Source organism: Urtica dioica, chromosome 1 (assembly GCF_054948205.1).
Source record: "Urtica dioica subsp. dioica isolate 48M chromosome 1, U.dioica_male_clone48M_v1_H2, whole genome shotgun sequence".
In the NCBI taxonomy this organism is placed as follows: domain Eukaryota; kingdom Viridiplantae; phylum Streptophyta; class Magnoliopsida; order Rosales; family Urticaceae; genus Urtica; species Urtica dioica.
Genome location: NC_142756.1, coordinates 4792659 through 4807765, shown reverse-complemented (window position 1 = coordinate 4807765; position 15107 = coordinate 4792659). Strand labels below are relative to the sequence as shown.

Genomic DNA, 15107 nt, shown 5'->3' with positions numbered 1-15107 from the left:
AACTCTGATCCTCTGTCCCATTTTGCTATCTCATTTGGTGTCCCTCCAATCAAAATAAGTCATATCATCATCTTATTTAATTACTTTTTTATGTATTAATAAATTAAAATGATTAAATTGACTTAATTTGATTGGAGGGACGTAAAAGGAGATACCAAAAGGATAGATCTAGTAGAGAAACTTCTAGATGTACTTCCCCAAATTAAGTTGGGCCATGACCAATCAAGCCCAATTACTGGCCTGAAATCTGATCCACCCCAACAGAAAGGCTTTGGAATCAATTATGTTAAAAAAGAGTATGAAAGAAACCGATTCCAACATATCAATGAGAATCCAAATCTCAAAAGATGATTGGATGAGTAAAACCTACGTGGAATAGCTTTGTCAGCATACAAGATAGATAGCGTTGCCCAAAATAATAAGATAACAAACTCAACTCGAAGCGTCTCAAGAACATCAGAAAAAACAGCTCAAACTTTGCCAGAAAATATCAAGCTCTCACAGTCCTCATGGCTCTTCGAGCCTCCTCTTTACTTCCAGCTACTGTAACTGTCCACAAAGAGGTATTGTTAAACTCAATTCTAACTGTTTAAGTACGGAATTCTAACTGATTTCAGGTAATGTATTGACAGGGAAAGCCAAAAGCTTGTTTTAAGGATGTGGGGTTCTTTGGAGTTTCAGTCTCAGACTACGTCCGCGCTGAATCCAAGTCATCTTTGGTAATAGATAATTAGTGTTTTTTTTTTTTTTTTTTTTTTTTCTGTGTATTATTCACTGAATAAAGTTTCCTATCAAGCTGGTGTGAATATATTTAATTTCTATCGCTAGCATCAAATTATCAAAATTGACGATGATAACAACACTGTTCTAATGTTTCAACTCCTGAGATAATGCAATGCCAGTCATATTACTGTCAAAAGACTTGAAAGAAAATCAACTTTGTTTTTAAACATATTATTCGTGTAAATTTCAAGTCTGGTCTAGGAGTAATGATTCAAAGGGCTGTATTTCCAATAATTGTGGAAATCACCTGATTTTCAAAACTTTTTTCTTATAATAGCTCACTTTTAAATCTTATATTCTTATTACCAGACTACCTCAAGCTTTTGTCTTCACCTAAAAAAGAAAAAAAAAAAAATTAAAAAACAGAGTTCTTTTTTAAACTCGCCGGCAAAGACAGCAAGAAGGTAATACTCGCATAAATGAAGCAGAGTTTAGGTTTTTTAAACAGAGTTTCAAACGTGAGGTATTAAAAAAAAAAAAGCTTATCCATTCGAGGTACAGGCTGCGCGGAGAATCGGGCCGGTCCGAGCCCAAACGGCGACGGTGGGTCCCACGGTGGGCCAATCGAAACCGGAGGGAAAGAAGACGCTGAGGAAGGGCAACGTGGTGATCACGGGAGCCTCGTCGGGCCTCGGGTTGGCCACGGCCAAAGCCCTCGCGGAGAGCGGGAAATGGCACGTGACGATGGCGTGCCGGAACTTTCTGAAGGCCGAGAAGGCCGCGAAGGCCTCGGGGATGGCCAAAGAGAGCTACACTGTGATGCACCTCGACCTGTCGTCCCTCGAGAGCGTGAGGCAGTTCGCGGAAAACTTCCGGCGGTCGGGGAAGCCGTTGGACGTGTTGGTGTGCAACGCGGCCGTGTACTTTCCCACCGCTAAAGAGCCCACTTTCAGCGCCGAGGGATTCGAGCTCAGCGTCGGGACCAACCACCTCGGCCACTTCCTCCTCGCCAGGCTTCTCCTCGACGACTTGAAGCAGTCCGATTTCCCCTCCAAGCGCCTCATCATCGTCGGATCAATCACAGGTACATTCTCAAAGTACATGATATACGGGCATTCGGTAAAAAAAAAAAAACAAAAAAACATGGCATTATAGACTGGGAGACCAATTTTTGCGTACAGGGGGAATTGAACCAAGGACTGACAAGGACGGACGGAGTTACATGGGGATCAGGGGGTTAAGTAACGGGTTCTTTAGGAAGATAGTCAATTTAAACGTTTGACATTGCTAAATAGTCACTTTCAGACGTAAATTTTAAGTAAATAATCACTTTCATATATCAAACGTTGACTATTTACCTAAGATTTACGTCTGAAAGTGACTATTTACCTAAGATTTAACAAAAGTTGGCTATTTAGCAATGTCAAATATTTAAATTGGCTATTTTCTTAATTTTCTGTTAAATAACCCTTTGAAATTTTGAAAATTGTAATTTTACCGTTTTTTTTTTTTTATAATATTAGCTCAATATTTATATGATTTTTCTAAATTTTCCCACCTTGTTTTTTTTTTTTTTTTCAAATTTACCCCTGATTGGAATTCCTAGCTCCGTTACTGCTGACAAGGAGGTCTCAAGAATCACCCTCAGACCAACTCTTTGGGGTTGGCATTCGGTAATTATGAGTATGGGAAGTTTTCAAGGGTTTGGAACACCTGAGGCCAACCAGTTTTCAGTTCAAGGAAAGAGAATTGAAAGTTCTTCCTATTACCAAAGCATAGTCTTTAGAATGCCGTATCTTACTTTATTAGAATTACCATTCCTTAACAACGAGATCGACATCCTGAAATAATAATAGAGTGCCAGCTCGAAATAAATGTTGCAGAAAGTGGGGGCTTTGAATAAAAGACTGTTGTTACATTTTATCGTAGGAAACACAAACACGTTAGCCGGGAACGTTCCGCCGAAGGCAAACCTGGGTGACCTGAGAGGCCTGGCCGCGGGACTCAACGGGATAAACAACTCAGCGATGATCGACGGAGGAGAGTTCGACGGCGCAAAGGCCTACAAGGACAGCAAAGTGTGCAACATGTTGACGATGCAAGAGCTTCACAGGCGATACCACGAGGAGACTGGGATCACCTTCGCTTCTCTCTACCCGGGCTGTATCGCCACCACGGGCTTGTTCAGAGAGCACATTCCGCTCTTCAGGTTTCTCTTCCCTCCCTTCCAAAAGTACATCACCAAGGGCTACGTCTCCGAAGAAGAATCTGGCAAACGCCTAGCTCAGGTATTTACTTCCTAGTCATATTTATTTATTTTTATTTTTTTTCCGGGTATGAGATGTAAAACTAGTACGTATTGGTGTGTCAGGTTGTGAGCGATCCGAGCCTGACGAAATCGGGAGTGTACTGGAGCTGGAATAACAACTCGTCGTCGTTCGAAAACCAGCTGTCGAAAGAGGCGAGCGATGCCGAGAAGGCGCGGAAGCTGTGGGAGGTCAGCGAGAAGCTAGTTGGATTGGCCTAAGCAACGAAGCGACGCGATATTGTTAAATGAGACGTTGTTACTCTTGTACATTTAGAAGTTGAGTAATTTATATGTTTTTCCAGTGTGCAAAAAACTTCCAACATTTTGTTCTTTTATATATCATGAATGGCTTTTTATACAAGGGCTAGTTTAGCGTCTTGTTATGCAAAAAAAAATAATAATAATACTGACTGTTCCTTGGCCAAAAAGTTGGTACAAACAAAGAAATGTATAACCTCTACACTAGTTGATAACAAGGGTTGAAATGCGTTCGAGTTTAATAATGATTGAAGCTGATCGGTTTAAAGTTAACAAAAGTTCTCAGTATTAAAAAAAAGAAATTACAACAATGGTATCCGAGTAGATCCGACTAGAATCCATGAGGCCGTGACATTATCGAACATAACTATCCTAGTGACCCCAATTTTTGCGTCCAAAGGAAATCGAATTGGGGACGTACAAGGCCCTAATTGTTGCGTTCGGTATTAATAAACACTATGTCTCTTTATCAGAAAAATATTTTTATGAAAACTATATATAATGTCAGATTCGATTTTTTTCGAAGGTGTATTTTTCTAGCCTATTTTTATTTTATAGAAATTTTTAATTTCAGAACTTTCGGAAGTCTAAAAATAAATTATTTTTAACTCCCGAAAATCATATTCGCCTATCCCCTCGACAGATCCTGTACAAGTTTACTCGAGTTACAACAATCTATAGCAGACATTTATAGGCTAAATTTAGGAGGTTCAGAGAAGATCGGGGTGAATATGTTGATGATCTTTTGCAAACACTGCATATTGGAATCTAGCTCTCATTTGCTCGGTACCGAGAGTTACGAGCTACAGAGACATTCCAAGAACCGACAGCGAAGAACAAAGAACTCTTACTCCATCAAGTTTTGCACGACTGTAATATCGAAAACAAGTCTAGAGTCGATGAGCCAAGTAAGAGGCTTGCAAAAGAGTGCATGAGAACTGATCTTTCGAGATTCCACTTTAAGTTTAGCGTTCACGCAAGAGGGTTCATAGATCACCTTGAAGTGTCATTGAATCGAGGTGCTCGTTTGAGTTAAAGTAGCCGATGATCAACTTGTCTGTCTTGTAAATGTCATGCAAAGTGTAATCCTCCGATTTCGAAGTAATAAAGCACCGTAACAAACATTTCACAGCAAATCAAAGAAGGTAAAAAAAGGCTATAATTTGGAAGAAAAATAAAATACTAAGGCACGTTTTCAGTGGGATATAGAAATTGGAATACAGAACACGTGCGACGTTAAAACCGAATGCCATCAGAACCTTTTCCTTCAGATATCCTCCAGAATGACAACAATAACAATAACAATAATAGTAATAATAATAATAATAATAATAGTGCTACGATCCAAAGCTAAGAAGATGAAAAAATAACTCTTTTTATTGAGGCATATATATAGATGGCTATTCCATCTCATCCTTGAACTTAGCCTGTGACGATATTAACTGAAAAGCAACTTTGAACAAAATTCACAATCTACAACATTTGCAGGATAATTTAAACAAAAGGATTGGAAAAATTCTGAGATAATTACAAGCATCTAGTTCCAGTAACATTGCAAATTCATTGCCACAAGATGTAAAGGTCTCTGAGTATACCAATTCCAACAAAACTAACCCAAGTGAACTGATAGTGAACTAAAATGGTAGAGCAAACGAAGCGCAAAACGAAACTCACATGAATGTAAAGGTGTGACCAAGCTTTGGAGAGCTTTACTGATTCTTAATCTGTTCAGCTGCACTGCTTTCCTTGCCCAGAGCGACCACGACTTTCTTCAAGATCGCCTCAACAGGTTGGTGAGAGTTCTCGATGGCCTTGGCTATCGCTTGCCATTTCTCACCGTGCTTCGGCTCCGCAGCAACGCACCTTTGCACCACTTTCCTCTGAGTCTCTTCAGTCCCGTGCTGGAGCTCGAACTTGTAATACAGCGCCCAGAAATCTCCGATATCGGGGGCGAAAGTGACAGCCCTCTCGAGATAAACCCGGGCTTTTTCGACCTTCCTATCGTGCCAGAACAGCTTGGCCACAGCGGCGAGGATGTGGGGGTCGTGATCGTTCTTCGTCCAAGCGTCCCTGCTCTTGATCTTGCGCTGCGGCCTCGGAACCATCTCGATGGACATTGCCCACAGAACGCCGCTGTTGGGACACTCCTGGAGCGCCTTTGCCATCAAAACGTCAGCCTCTTTCTTGTTCCCGTGCTTGAGCTCGGCTCGCACCGCCGCGAGCCACAGGTCCGGGTTCTGAGGGTTCTTTTTCCTCGACAGAGTGAGAACCGCCCGGGCTTTGCTCAGCCCGTTTGTCCTCTCTTCGAGGTTGGCGAGCGATATCCAGATGGGTATGCAGTTTGGGCAGTTCTTCAGGCCCGACTCGTAGGCCTTCTTCGCCTTTGGAAGTTGGCCGAGCCGCTCCTCGAGCTGCCCGAGCATCAGCCAGAGCTTGAAGAACGAAGGGAATTTCTTCAGCCCTTCGTCGAGCAACCTTCTTTCCTCGTCGACGTTGCGTAATTCTCTCTCGACGATGGCCGATTTCATCCACACTCTCTCCGTGCCTCCCCTTTCCCGGGCTTTCGAGAGAAGCATCCGAGCTCTCTCCGGTTCGTTGTTCTCGAACTCCAGCTTGAAAGCGGCGAGCCAAACCTCCTCCGAATTGGGTATCGCGGCGTACGCTTCTTGGAGGATCGCCCGAGCAGAGGGCACGTCTCCGGCGAGCCATTTCTCCTTGGCGCCCATCAGCCACAGAACTTCGGCCTGTGGGCAGTAATTGACGGCTTTCTGGAGTAAAGCGTCGAGAGACTCTCTGGTCCCGTGGCTCTTCTCGAGCTGAGCCGCTTTGATCCAAATGCTCTTTTTGGTCACAAACACGGTGAGCGCGTGGGCGTAGATGGCCCGGGCAGTCTCGATAGACCCTCTTTTCTTGCACTCGTCGGCGTCGGCGACCCATGTTCTCTTCCTATCTTCGTCCTCGACGCCGATCCAAATCGTGTGACGAATGATGGCCTGACACGTGGCGACGGAGGGCGCGCGCTCGGCGGCCTCGGCCTCCTTCATCCACGCCTCTCTATCGATGCCCAGGCCTTCTCGTTGCAGGGCTCTTATACCCCTCTCGATGACCTTGTCGACCATCTCGATGTGCCCGTTGGCCTCTTCGAGCTTCGCGGCGGTGATCCAGATGGTCGGCTCTTTCGGGAGCCTGAGGCGGGCGCGATTGAGGACCTTCCTCGCGTTGTCGTAGGTCTCGAGCCTCGTCAGAGCGAGCCAAAACTCGACGTGGAGAGGGCACGACTCGACGGCCTTGTGGAGCAGAACGCACGCGTCGGACTCGTTGACCATGTCGATGAGAGCCTTCCATATCCTGACCGAGTCGGTGATGTGCTCCAAGCCCTTCATCAAGACCATCCGTTTCGTCACGCTGTCGTGCTCGAGCTCCGCGGCGTGGAGCCACAGCTTGACCGAATTGGGTATCGACTTCACGGCCCGAGCCATCACGGCCTTGGCCTCGTCAGGGCTCACGAGCCGGCTCGCCTCGAGCCATAAATCGTCGCTCTTTGGGCACTCCTCGCACCCTTTCTTTATCATCTGCCTCGCCACCTGAATCTTCCCGGCAAGCTCCTCCAGCCTCGCCGCAGCAATCCACCCCGGAGGGTACTTCGGGTTCGTCTGGATGATGCTCTTCAGCAACAGCCTGGCCTTCTTGATGTCCGAGATTTGAGCGTCGCTATTGATCTTCATGCTCTTGAGATCGGTGAGGTACCCTTTCGGGTCCACGACAGACCCAGAAGCGGGATCCTTAAGCCCGTCGAGTTTCAGTGAGAGAACAGTGGCTCTACCTTCGCCGACGGCGGTCAAGTCCGTCACCGGAGTCTGGGAAGAGGGAGTCTCGGTTCCTCCGGCGGAGCGGCTCTTCGGGTCCAGCAGCGAGACGTGTTCCTTCTCCTGCCTCGCCTTCTCGAGAAGGGTGTCGGGGACGGGGACGAAGCTCTCGAAACGCTTCTTCTTGTTGCGGAGCGAGTAGTCGCCGATCTCGGGGATGCTGTCCCACTCGTCCGCCGACATCGTGTGGAGCTTCCTCTTCAGGTCCGCAAACTGCTCGGTGATCTTCGGGTTCGAGGCTCGGTACTTCTCGATCTCCTCCTTCAGCCTCGCCTCTCTCCGGTCCTTCCGGCGAGAGTCCATCCTCTTGTCGATCTCCTCCCAAACCGCATCGGCCTCTTTATCGTCCTCATCGTACTCCGCCGAGGCAAACAGTCCCACATCGTTCCCTTCGAACTCATCAAACTTCTGATTCTCGTCGTAGCCTTTCTCCTCGGCGTCGTCTTCCTCTTCCTCTTCACTCGGCTTTCCCCGGCCCCGGCCCTGAGTCGGAGCCACTCCGGGAGCTCCGCCGGGAGCGACCGCGGTCGCGGAACGATCCGGAAGGTCCGGCGCGGCGCGAGCGGGACCGATATCGGACCGAGTAGTGAATCCGGTGGCTCCACGGCCGAGTCCGGCGACGTAATTCGCCGGCGGCTTCGAGTTCAGAAACTCGAGGCGTGGCTTGGGGACGACCGGAGCTTGCATTCCGCCGAGGAGAGGGAGTCTAAGAGCGACGGTGGAGTTTCGTCCGACGCCGAGGTCGGAGAGGAAGCTCGAGTCGCCGGCGGCGAGGGATAGGCGTTGGAGATGGAGCGGCGTGCCGGAGATTTCGTGGATCGCGAGCTTGAGGTCGCGGAGAGTGGTGGTCGAGGGATTTAGGGTTAGGGCTAGGGTTTTGTGGTCCAGAGTCGTCACGAACACCATAGTCGGTTGGGTTGAGAATTGAGGGGAAATTGATTTCGGACGGCTTGGGGTTTTATCACGTAATGTGGAGATTCTTATGGAAAAAGAATTTGGAACCGACTCGGACCATTGAATAATCGCTCAAATATTTAAAAAAAGGAAAAATGGCATGAACTAGCCAATTCAAACTATGGCTTTTGCAAAATAGCCATAGTTTCATTAGGTTAACCAAAATAGCCATTACTCTCATCCCTGGACTAAATTAATCCTGCCTGGATTAAATTTAATCCCGATATTTTGTGTGGATTAAATTTAATCCTGCCTGGATTAATAATCGCAGCTTGGCTATTTTGCTTATACTTGATAAACTTTGGCTATTTTGCAAATCCTTAAGTTCTATTTGGCCATTTAGCCGCTTGACCCTTTAAAAAAATAAAATTTGAAAGAAAAATAGATTCAGTTACTAATAACTAATTCGTAATATTATGAGATTTTTTTTTTAAATACATCCACAATATATTCTACAAATTTGCTGAGTATTAAAAAAAATATATAAAAAAAACATGGCTTTTTCGCAATTTATCAAGTTTCAATTGGTACATGCCTCGACCTTATTGAATCCGGAGCTTCTGTTTTTTTTTTCGCCTCTCCATTCAAAATAAGTCATGTCATCATTTTATTTAATTATTAATTTATATTTATTTAAAAATAAATTAAAATAATTAACTTAATTTATTTTGATTTGAAGGGCACCAAAAGAAAGAGACACCAAAATGGGACAAATGATCTGAATTCGACCTTATTCGGTAAGGATCTTTGCCTCATCTCATCTTGCTCGAGTGATGATTGTTAGGTGCCTCGACCACCTCGCCTAAGCGAAGCATCATTACCTGTCTCACTCATCCCGGTTGAGGAGCCTCGCTTTGCCCGGGCCCTCGCCTGAGAAAAAGGCGCATGCCTCACCGAAATCTCACAAGTAAAGAGGCTTCCAAAGGAGTGCATAAGAACCAAAGAGGGTTCACACCTTCAAGTGTCTGTGAATCTATGAGCTCGTTTGAAGTAATAAAGCATCATTTGATTAACATGTATTTCATATCAAATCAAAGAAGAAGAAGAAAAAAAAGGTTATAACTTGGAGCAAATATTGAGGCACATTTTCTGTGGGGATTTAGAGGATTGGAATTTCAAACATGTGCGACGTTGAAACTGCTCAAACATGTTACAACAATTTAACAATTTACCGATGGCGAGATGTTTATTTGCATATTCGGTTCTTAAATCAATGTCTTCCAGCTTGAGGTTCTTGCACGAGACAACCTCTCATGTCTCTACAACAATGTCAAAACTCTATGAATACCACCTCTAAAATTATTTTGTGGTAGTTAATTTTTTACCAAAGCAAATTTTTTTCAAATTGTCACTCATATTAAAACTCTCTTTTTCTTCTCACTGCTATGGAATTCAAATAAAAGAACTTAGATTCCCCACTCACAATTTTGCTCGAACTAATTAAGCATCGGATCATATGCGTCAGGGAAACATTCACTGCATCTGACGAGAGAGAGAGAGAGAGAGAGAGAGAGAGAGAGAGAGAGAGAGATAGATCTCAGCAACAATCACCACCAAGGTGATCGCCCTTCATAAGGACCATTGATTGTGACATTTTCGAGTTTTGTTAGTTTTTTTAGCCCGTTTGCACTGGCCTATAAGTCCCATCGCAATTTCGATGACTTTTTATAGATCGTGACACATCAAGTTATCTTTCGCAACGACAATCTTCTCGAGGCCGCCAGGAATTCAAAACTAATAAGCTTAAATAATATATGCAGGCTCTGTTTGGTGTTATTGTGTTTTTTAAAAAAATGCTTTTAGATTCTGCTATAAGAAAAAACTGCTAGTTTCAAAAGCAATTAGGTGTTTGATAAACTGTTAGAAAATAGATGTAGCTGTTAGTAGAAGCCTATTTAGTGTTTGGTAAGATATGTATTAATATTTGTAATTAATAATTATTTATATAAAATGTAATAATAATAATAAGATATTCTTAGATATGTAAATATATATGATAAAATAAATGTAAATATAAATATATATAAATATATGTAAATATATATAGACAATAAATTATAAATTTTGGTGATATCAGATAAATTATTTAATAAAAGAATATAAATATAATTAGAATTATAAATAAAAATAAGAGAATAAAATAGTTAAAAAATAGAAAGTAGAAACGTCTAAAAAGCTTCAAAATATAGCTTTAAATTTTTAGTTCAAATATTAAATAAAACACTTTTCAACAAAAAAATAATAATTTTACCAAACAATTAAATAAAATTTAGCTTTAAAAAAAAAACTAAAACCATGCTTAATGAGCAATGTGCCATAACAAATTTCCACATTGCCACATAGTTTATCCAAAAAATTGACATTAGCGGTTATCTATTTTAGGTCTCTTTAACTTAATTTCTTTTTGTATGGCTCTGTAATTCAATTTATTGGCTTTTTTTTTTAGGCGAAATAAACATGATTAGGTTGATTAGATTTAGTCCATACTAAATAATTATCATTAAATTGAGAGATCAACTCTTTTTTGAGTTGTAGATCTTTCAACACGTTTAGAAAATGTCAAGTGGGTCTACAGTTTGCTTTTCAAGTAATAAAAAATTGTTAGGACAATGAAGGACCAATTACCGCCAAGCCTGTCTCTCTCTTTCCTTCATTCTCTTCCGCTCCCTCGCTCAGATCTAAATCCCCAATCCACGGACTAAGTCCAGAGCCTTTCAACAGTCAAAGTCTCAAAAAAAAAAAAAAAAAAACTCTTTATTAAACTTCTGGCTCTGCCTGATTATCCATTTACATCTATAGACAAACTAGCGGTTTTTTTTTATAGAGGCTAAATCGGAAATTGGCGCCATGGGGTTGATTGGCGGCCAAGAGAATGGGAACACAGAGATGGGACTTTCAGGTATTTCGCTGGGGAATAAGAACAAGTACCAGAGAATGGACTCTGAGCTGAACGATCACGACGACCCTTTGCAGAAAAAAGCTCGATTAGACAGAGGAAGTAGTACGAGGAAATATGTCTTAGCTTGCGCTGTGTTCGCGTCTCTCAATAACGTTTTACTCGGCTACGGTACGCTTTCCTTTCCGGTCTCTCCGTTGACTTTCTTCGAGGAGCGTTTCTCATATCTATGTATGAATGCTGTTTGTGTGTATGTGTGTTTGTATTGATTATTTAATGTTAATTTTTATCTAGACCACTTTAGTTTTCATCCCAAATGCAATTAGGACTAGAGTCTGTTTGTTCGGACATTCAAAATCAAAACTGTCGTTTTTTGTCAGACCGATTACTAGTATTGTGAAAATGACAAAATAACGGTGGCGTGCCCGTTGACATTAGAGAAGAAAGACTAGAGTCTGTTTGTTGTGTTCGGACATTCAAAATCAAAACTTTCATTTTTTTTTGGTCAGACCGTTTACTAGTATTGTGAGATCATCAGAAGAAAGAAAAAAAAAATTGAAAAAATTAATAATGGTGGTATTTCCATTGACATCGACAGACGTGGGAGTGATGAGCGGAGCGATTCTGTTCATAAAAAAAGACCTGAAAATCACGGAAGTCCAAGAAGAAGTCTTGGTCGGAATCCTGAGCATCGTGTCGCTCTTCGGGAGCTTGGCCGGCGGGAGAACCTCGGACGCGATCGGTCGGAAATGGACGATGGGGATCGCCGCGGCGGTTTTCCAGTGCGGAGCGGCGGTGATGACTCTGGCCCCGTCGTTCCGCGTGCTGATGATCGGACGGCTCCTGGCCGGGGTCGGGATCGGATTGGGGGTGATGGTGGCCCCCGTCTACATCGCCGAGATCTCTCCGACGGCCTCGCGCGGGTCCCTCACCTCGTTTCCCGAGATCTTCATAAACCTCGGGATCCTTCTCGGGTACGTCTCCAATTACGCCTTCTCGGGCTTACCCGTTCACATCAACTGGCGGGTCATGCTCGCCGTCGGCATCCTCCCCTCGCTCTTCATCGGGTTCGCGCTCTTCGCTATCCCCGAGTCCCCCCGCTGGCTCGTCCTCCAGGTAAATGTGATTCTTTGGCCGTTAAAAATTAGTTAAAAAGTTTAGCTGATTAGTCGTGATTTTTTTTAAGTAAAAATTGTACAAAATAGTAATTTGAAATTTATTGATTAGTAAAATAGTCAAAGTTTCAACTTTTCAGCAAAGTAGCCAAATTTACGTTTTCAAATCGTTTTTGACGGTCAAGATTAAATTTTTTGACGATTATTATAAGAGAAATTGCCTAATTTGCCACCAATTTTATAACATTTTTCCACTTTCCACCAAAATGTTAAATTTTCCCAAAATACCACCATCTATGTCAACAATGTTGACATCTATGTTTGCCCTTCACTATTATATGTCAACATTGTTGACATAGAGGTGACATTTTAGGAAAAATTAACGTTTTGGTGGAAAGTAGGAAAATGTTATAAAATTGGTGACAAATTAGGCAATTTCTTTTATTATAAGCAATTTATCACTTTTAGAAAAATTACTCTTGTGACCAAAAAAACTTTTGAAACCAAATTACAGCACATTTTAGTTATGTCATTAAATTAAGAAAAATCTTGGCTATTTTATAAATTCATAATTTTAAATTGGTTATTAAGCTACATCACCACCAAATGCTCATTATTACCTCTAGGACCGGGTTGACGAGGCCAAGTCGGTCCTGTCGCGGACCAACGACACGGACTCCGAGGTGGACGCCCGGCTGGCGGAGATCCAGCTGGCGGCCAAGGGCGGGGAGGAAGAGAGGTCGGTGTGGCGCGAGCTGGCGAACCCGACCCCGGCCGTGCGGAGGATGCTCGTGGCGGGCTGCGGGATCCAATGCTTCCAACAGATCACGGGGATCGACGCGACCGTGTACTACAGCCCCACGATCTTCAAGGACGCCGGAATCGCCGACGAGTCGAGCCTCCTCGCGGCCACGGTGGCGGTCGGGGTCGCGAAGACCTTGTTCATCCTCGTCGCGATCGTCCTCATCGACAAGGTCGGAAGAAAACCCTTGCTCTACGTGAGCACGGTCGGGATGACTTTGTGCCTTCTCGGGTTAGCCCTGACCCTGAGCCTCGTCCCGAGCGGGGGCGGGGTCGGGATCGCGCTCTCGGTCCTGGCGGTTTGCGGGAACGTGGCGTTCTTTTCGGTCGGGATCGGGCCGGTCTGCTGGGTCTTGACGTCGGAGATTTTTCCGTTGAGGCTCCGGGCTCAGGCGGCGGCGCTCGGGGCGGTCGGGAATAGGGTCTCGAGCGGGATCGTCGCGATGTCTTTTTTGTCGGTGTCGCGGGCGATATCGGTCGGCGGGACGTTTTTCGTGTTCTCGGCGGTCTCGGCGCTGTCGGTGGTCTTCGTGCACCGGATCGTGCCCGAGACGAAAGGGAAGTCGTTGGAGCAGATCGAGATGTTGTTTCAGGACGGCGGTCCGGACCGGCTTGATCAGGTCGGCGGAGTTGAGCTGTGTGACGTTGAGAAACTTGTGCAGAAAGACACGATGATTTCATGAGAATTATATCAGAGAAAAGAAAATATATGATTATTTTGTAGGACAAATATCACCTTATGAATTAATTTTTTTTTTACAAATATCACCTTATGTGTTTTGGGCTAACCTTAATCCTTCTGAATAATGAATGGATAAATCACAATAATCCTTACAATGAATACTTAACTAAATAATCAAATGACTGAAGATCTGTGTAGTAAGTATAGACGGTAAGTCTGTATGTAAATATGGATGAATGAAAAATAGTAATGAAAAAAAAAACAAAAAAAGAAACTCATGGCTGAATATCCACCTTGCCATTTTGTAATCTCGACGTAGTCTAAATCTTTCTAAATGGATTTCAAGCAACAAGTTTGACACATCATTAATCGTTACTTCCAACAAGTTTGACACAAGTTTGACGAAGACATTCGTGTATTGGTGTATTCTCGGATATTGCGTCTGTGATTGAGAAGGTTGCGCTCGGTATTGCGGTAGAAGTTTCGCCTCGTAAACCTTGAAAAGATCAAAAAAAATGGGAAAATAACACATTTATACCCTGTGTTTTAGTGAAATGTCGAGTTTAACCCTCGGTTTTCAAAAATGTCGAGTTCATACCCTCTGTTTAACTAAAATGATGAAATTATACCCTCTGGTTAACTAAAATAACAAAATTATACCATGAAATGAATAACAGCGTCACAAATCTCTCTTTCATTGATATTAACTCTTATATAAGAAAAACCGAATCAAATCTAAATCAGTACCCTAACTTCCAAATTCTCAATTTTGAAATAAAAATAGCCTTAAATTGAAATTAAATAATAAAACTCATACCTTCTAAGAGATAACTTCATTCCGTGTTCGAATTGTAACTCTAAATCCTTGATTCTCTGTTCGAATATGCGATTTTGATGACTATCAACTATCGATGTTTACCCATTTGCCTCTTTCTGTGTTCTTCACGATTAAGAGACTGTTGTTTATTTTTTAGGTTTTAAATAAATTACATATATGGCGCGAATGACTAAAGATAATTGGTGTTTATATATAAATATTATAGTCAACGTCAACGAAAAGTCAATAAAAAGAATATTCGTGACACTGTTGTCTATTTCATGGTATAATTTGTCATTTTAGTTAAACAGAAGGTATAATTTCGTCATTTTAGTTAAACAGAGGGTATGAACTCGACATTTTTGAAAACCGAGGGTTAAACTCGACATTTCACTAAAACACAGGGTATAAATGTGTTATTTTCCCCAAAAAAAGCTTGCACAATCCTCGGAAGATCAAGTGCAACGTAATCTTGGTCCACAAAATGGTTTCTTATGTATTTCAAAAAAAATTTTAAACCTCCAATTTTACATCGGACGTCTAGAATGGCTCCAAAACCGTATAGTAATGGAACCTTTCCAGCCCCCCAATATTTTAAAAACTTTGCTGTCATTGCTTGAATAGAATCTTGAAAAATAGTTTCGTTTTTATTTTTATCAAGATGCACAGCTATTGCGGTCATAGTAT

The 15107-nt window shown here is 42.9% G+C and overlaps 3 protein-coding genes across 4 annotated transcripts; 2 read left to right on the top strand and 1 right to left on the bottom strand.

Moving 5' to 3' along the window:
* Positions 1 to 352: 352 nt before the first annotated feature.
* Positions 353 to 3429, top strand: LOC149406633 (protochlorophyllide oxidoreductase C). 2 transcript variants are annotated; one of them, XM_089607864.1, is made up of 5 exons: positions 353 to 563; positions 633 to 719; positions 1285 to 1807; positions 2653 to 3011; positions 3095 to 3429. In XM_089607864.1, the coding sequence occupies exons 1-5, from the start codon at positions 510 to 512 to the stop codon at positions 3248 to 3250; spliced, it is 1179 nt and encodes a 392-aa protein (XP_089463990.1). In that variant the 5' UTR covers positions 353 to 509; the 3' UTR covers positions 3251 to 3429. The 2 variants fall into 2 exon arrangements, with proteins under 2 accessions (XP_089463990.1, XP_089463985.1); XM_089607859.1 differs by having other exon boundaries at positions 1279 to 1807.
* Positions 3430 to 4646: 1217 nt separating this feature from the next.
* Positions 4647 to 8164, bottom strand: EMB2770 (pre-mRNA splicing factor-like protein). Its single transcript, XM_089607853.1, has one exon. The coding sequence runs from the start codon at positions 8059 to 8061 to the stop codon at positions 4999 to 5001; it is 3063 nt and encodes a 1020-aa protein (XP_089463979.1). The 5' UTR covers positions 8062 to 8164; the 3' UTR covers positions 4647 to 4998.
* Positions 8165 to 10700: 2536 nt separating this feature from the next.
* On the top strand, positions 10701 to 13698 carry LOC149406631 (Major facilitator superfamily protein). The gene is made up of 3 exons (XM_089607871.1): positions 10701 to 11176; positions 11604 to 12121; positions 12747 to 13698. The coding sequence occupies exons 1-3, from the start codon at positions 10957 to 10959 to the stop codon at positions 13602 to 13604; spliced, it is 1596 nt and encodes a 531-aa protein (XP_089463997.1). The 5' UTR covers positions 10701 to 10956; the 3' UTR covers positions 13605 to 13698.
* The last annotated feature ends 1409 nt before the right edge of the window (positions 13699 to 15107 follow it).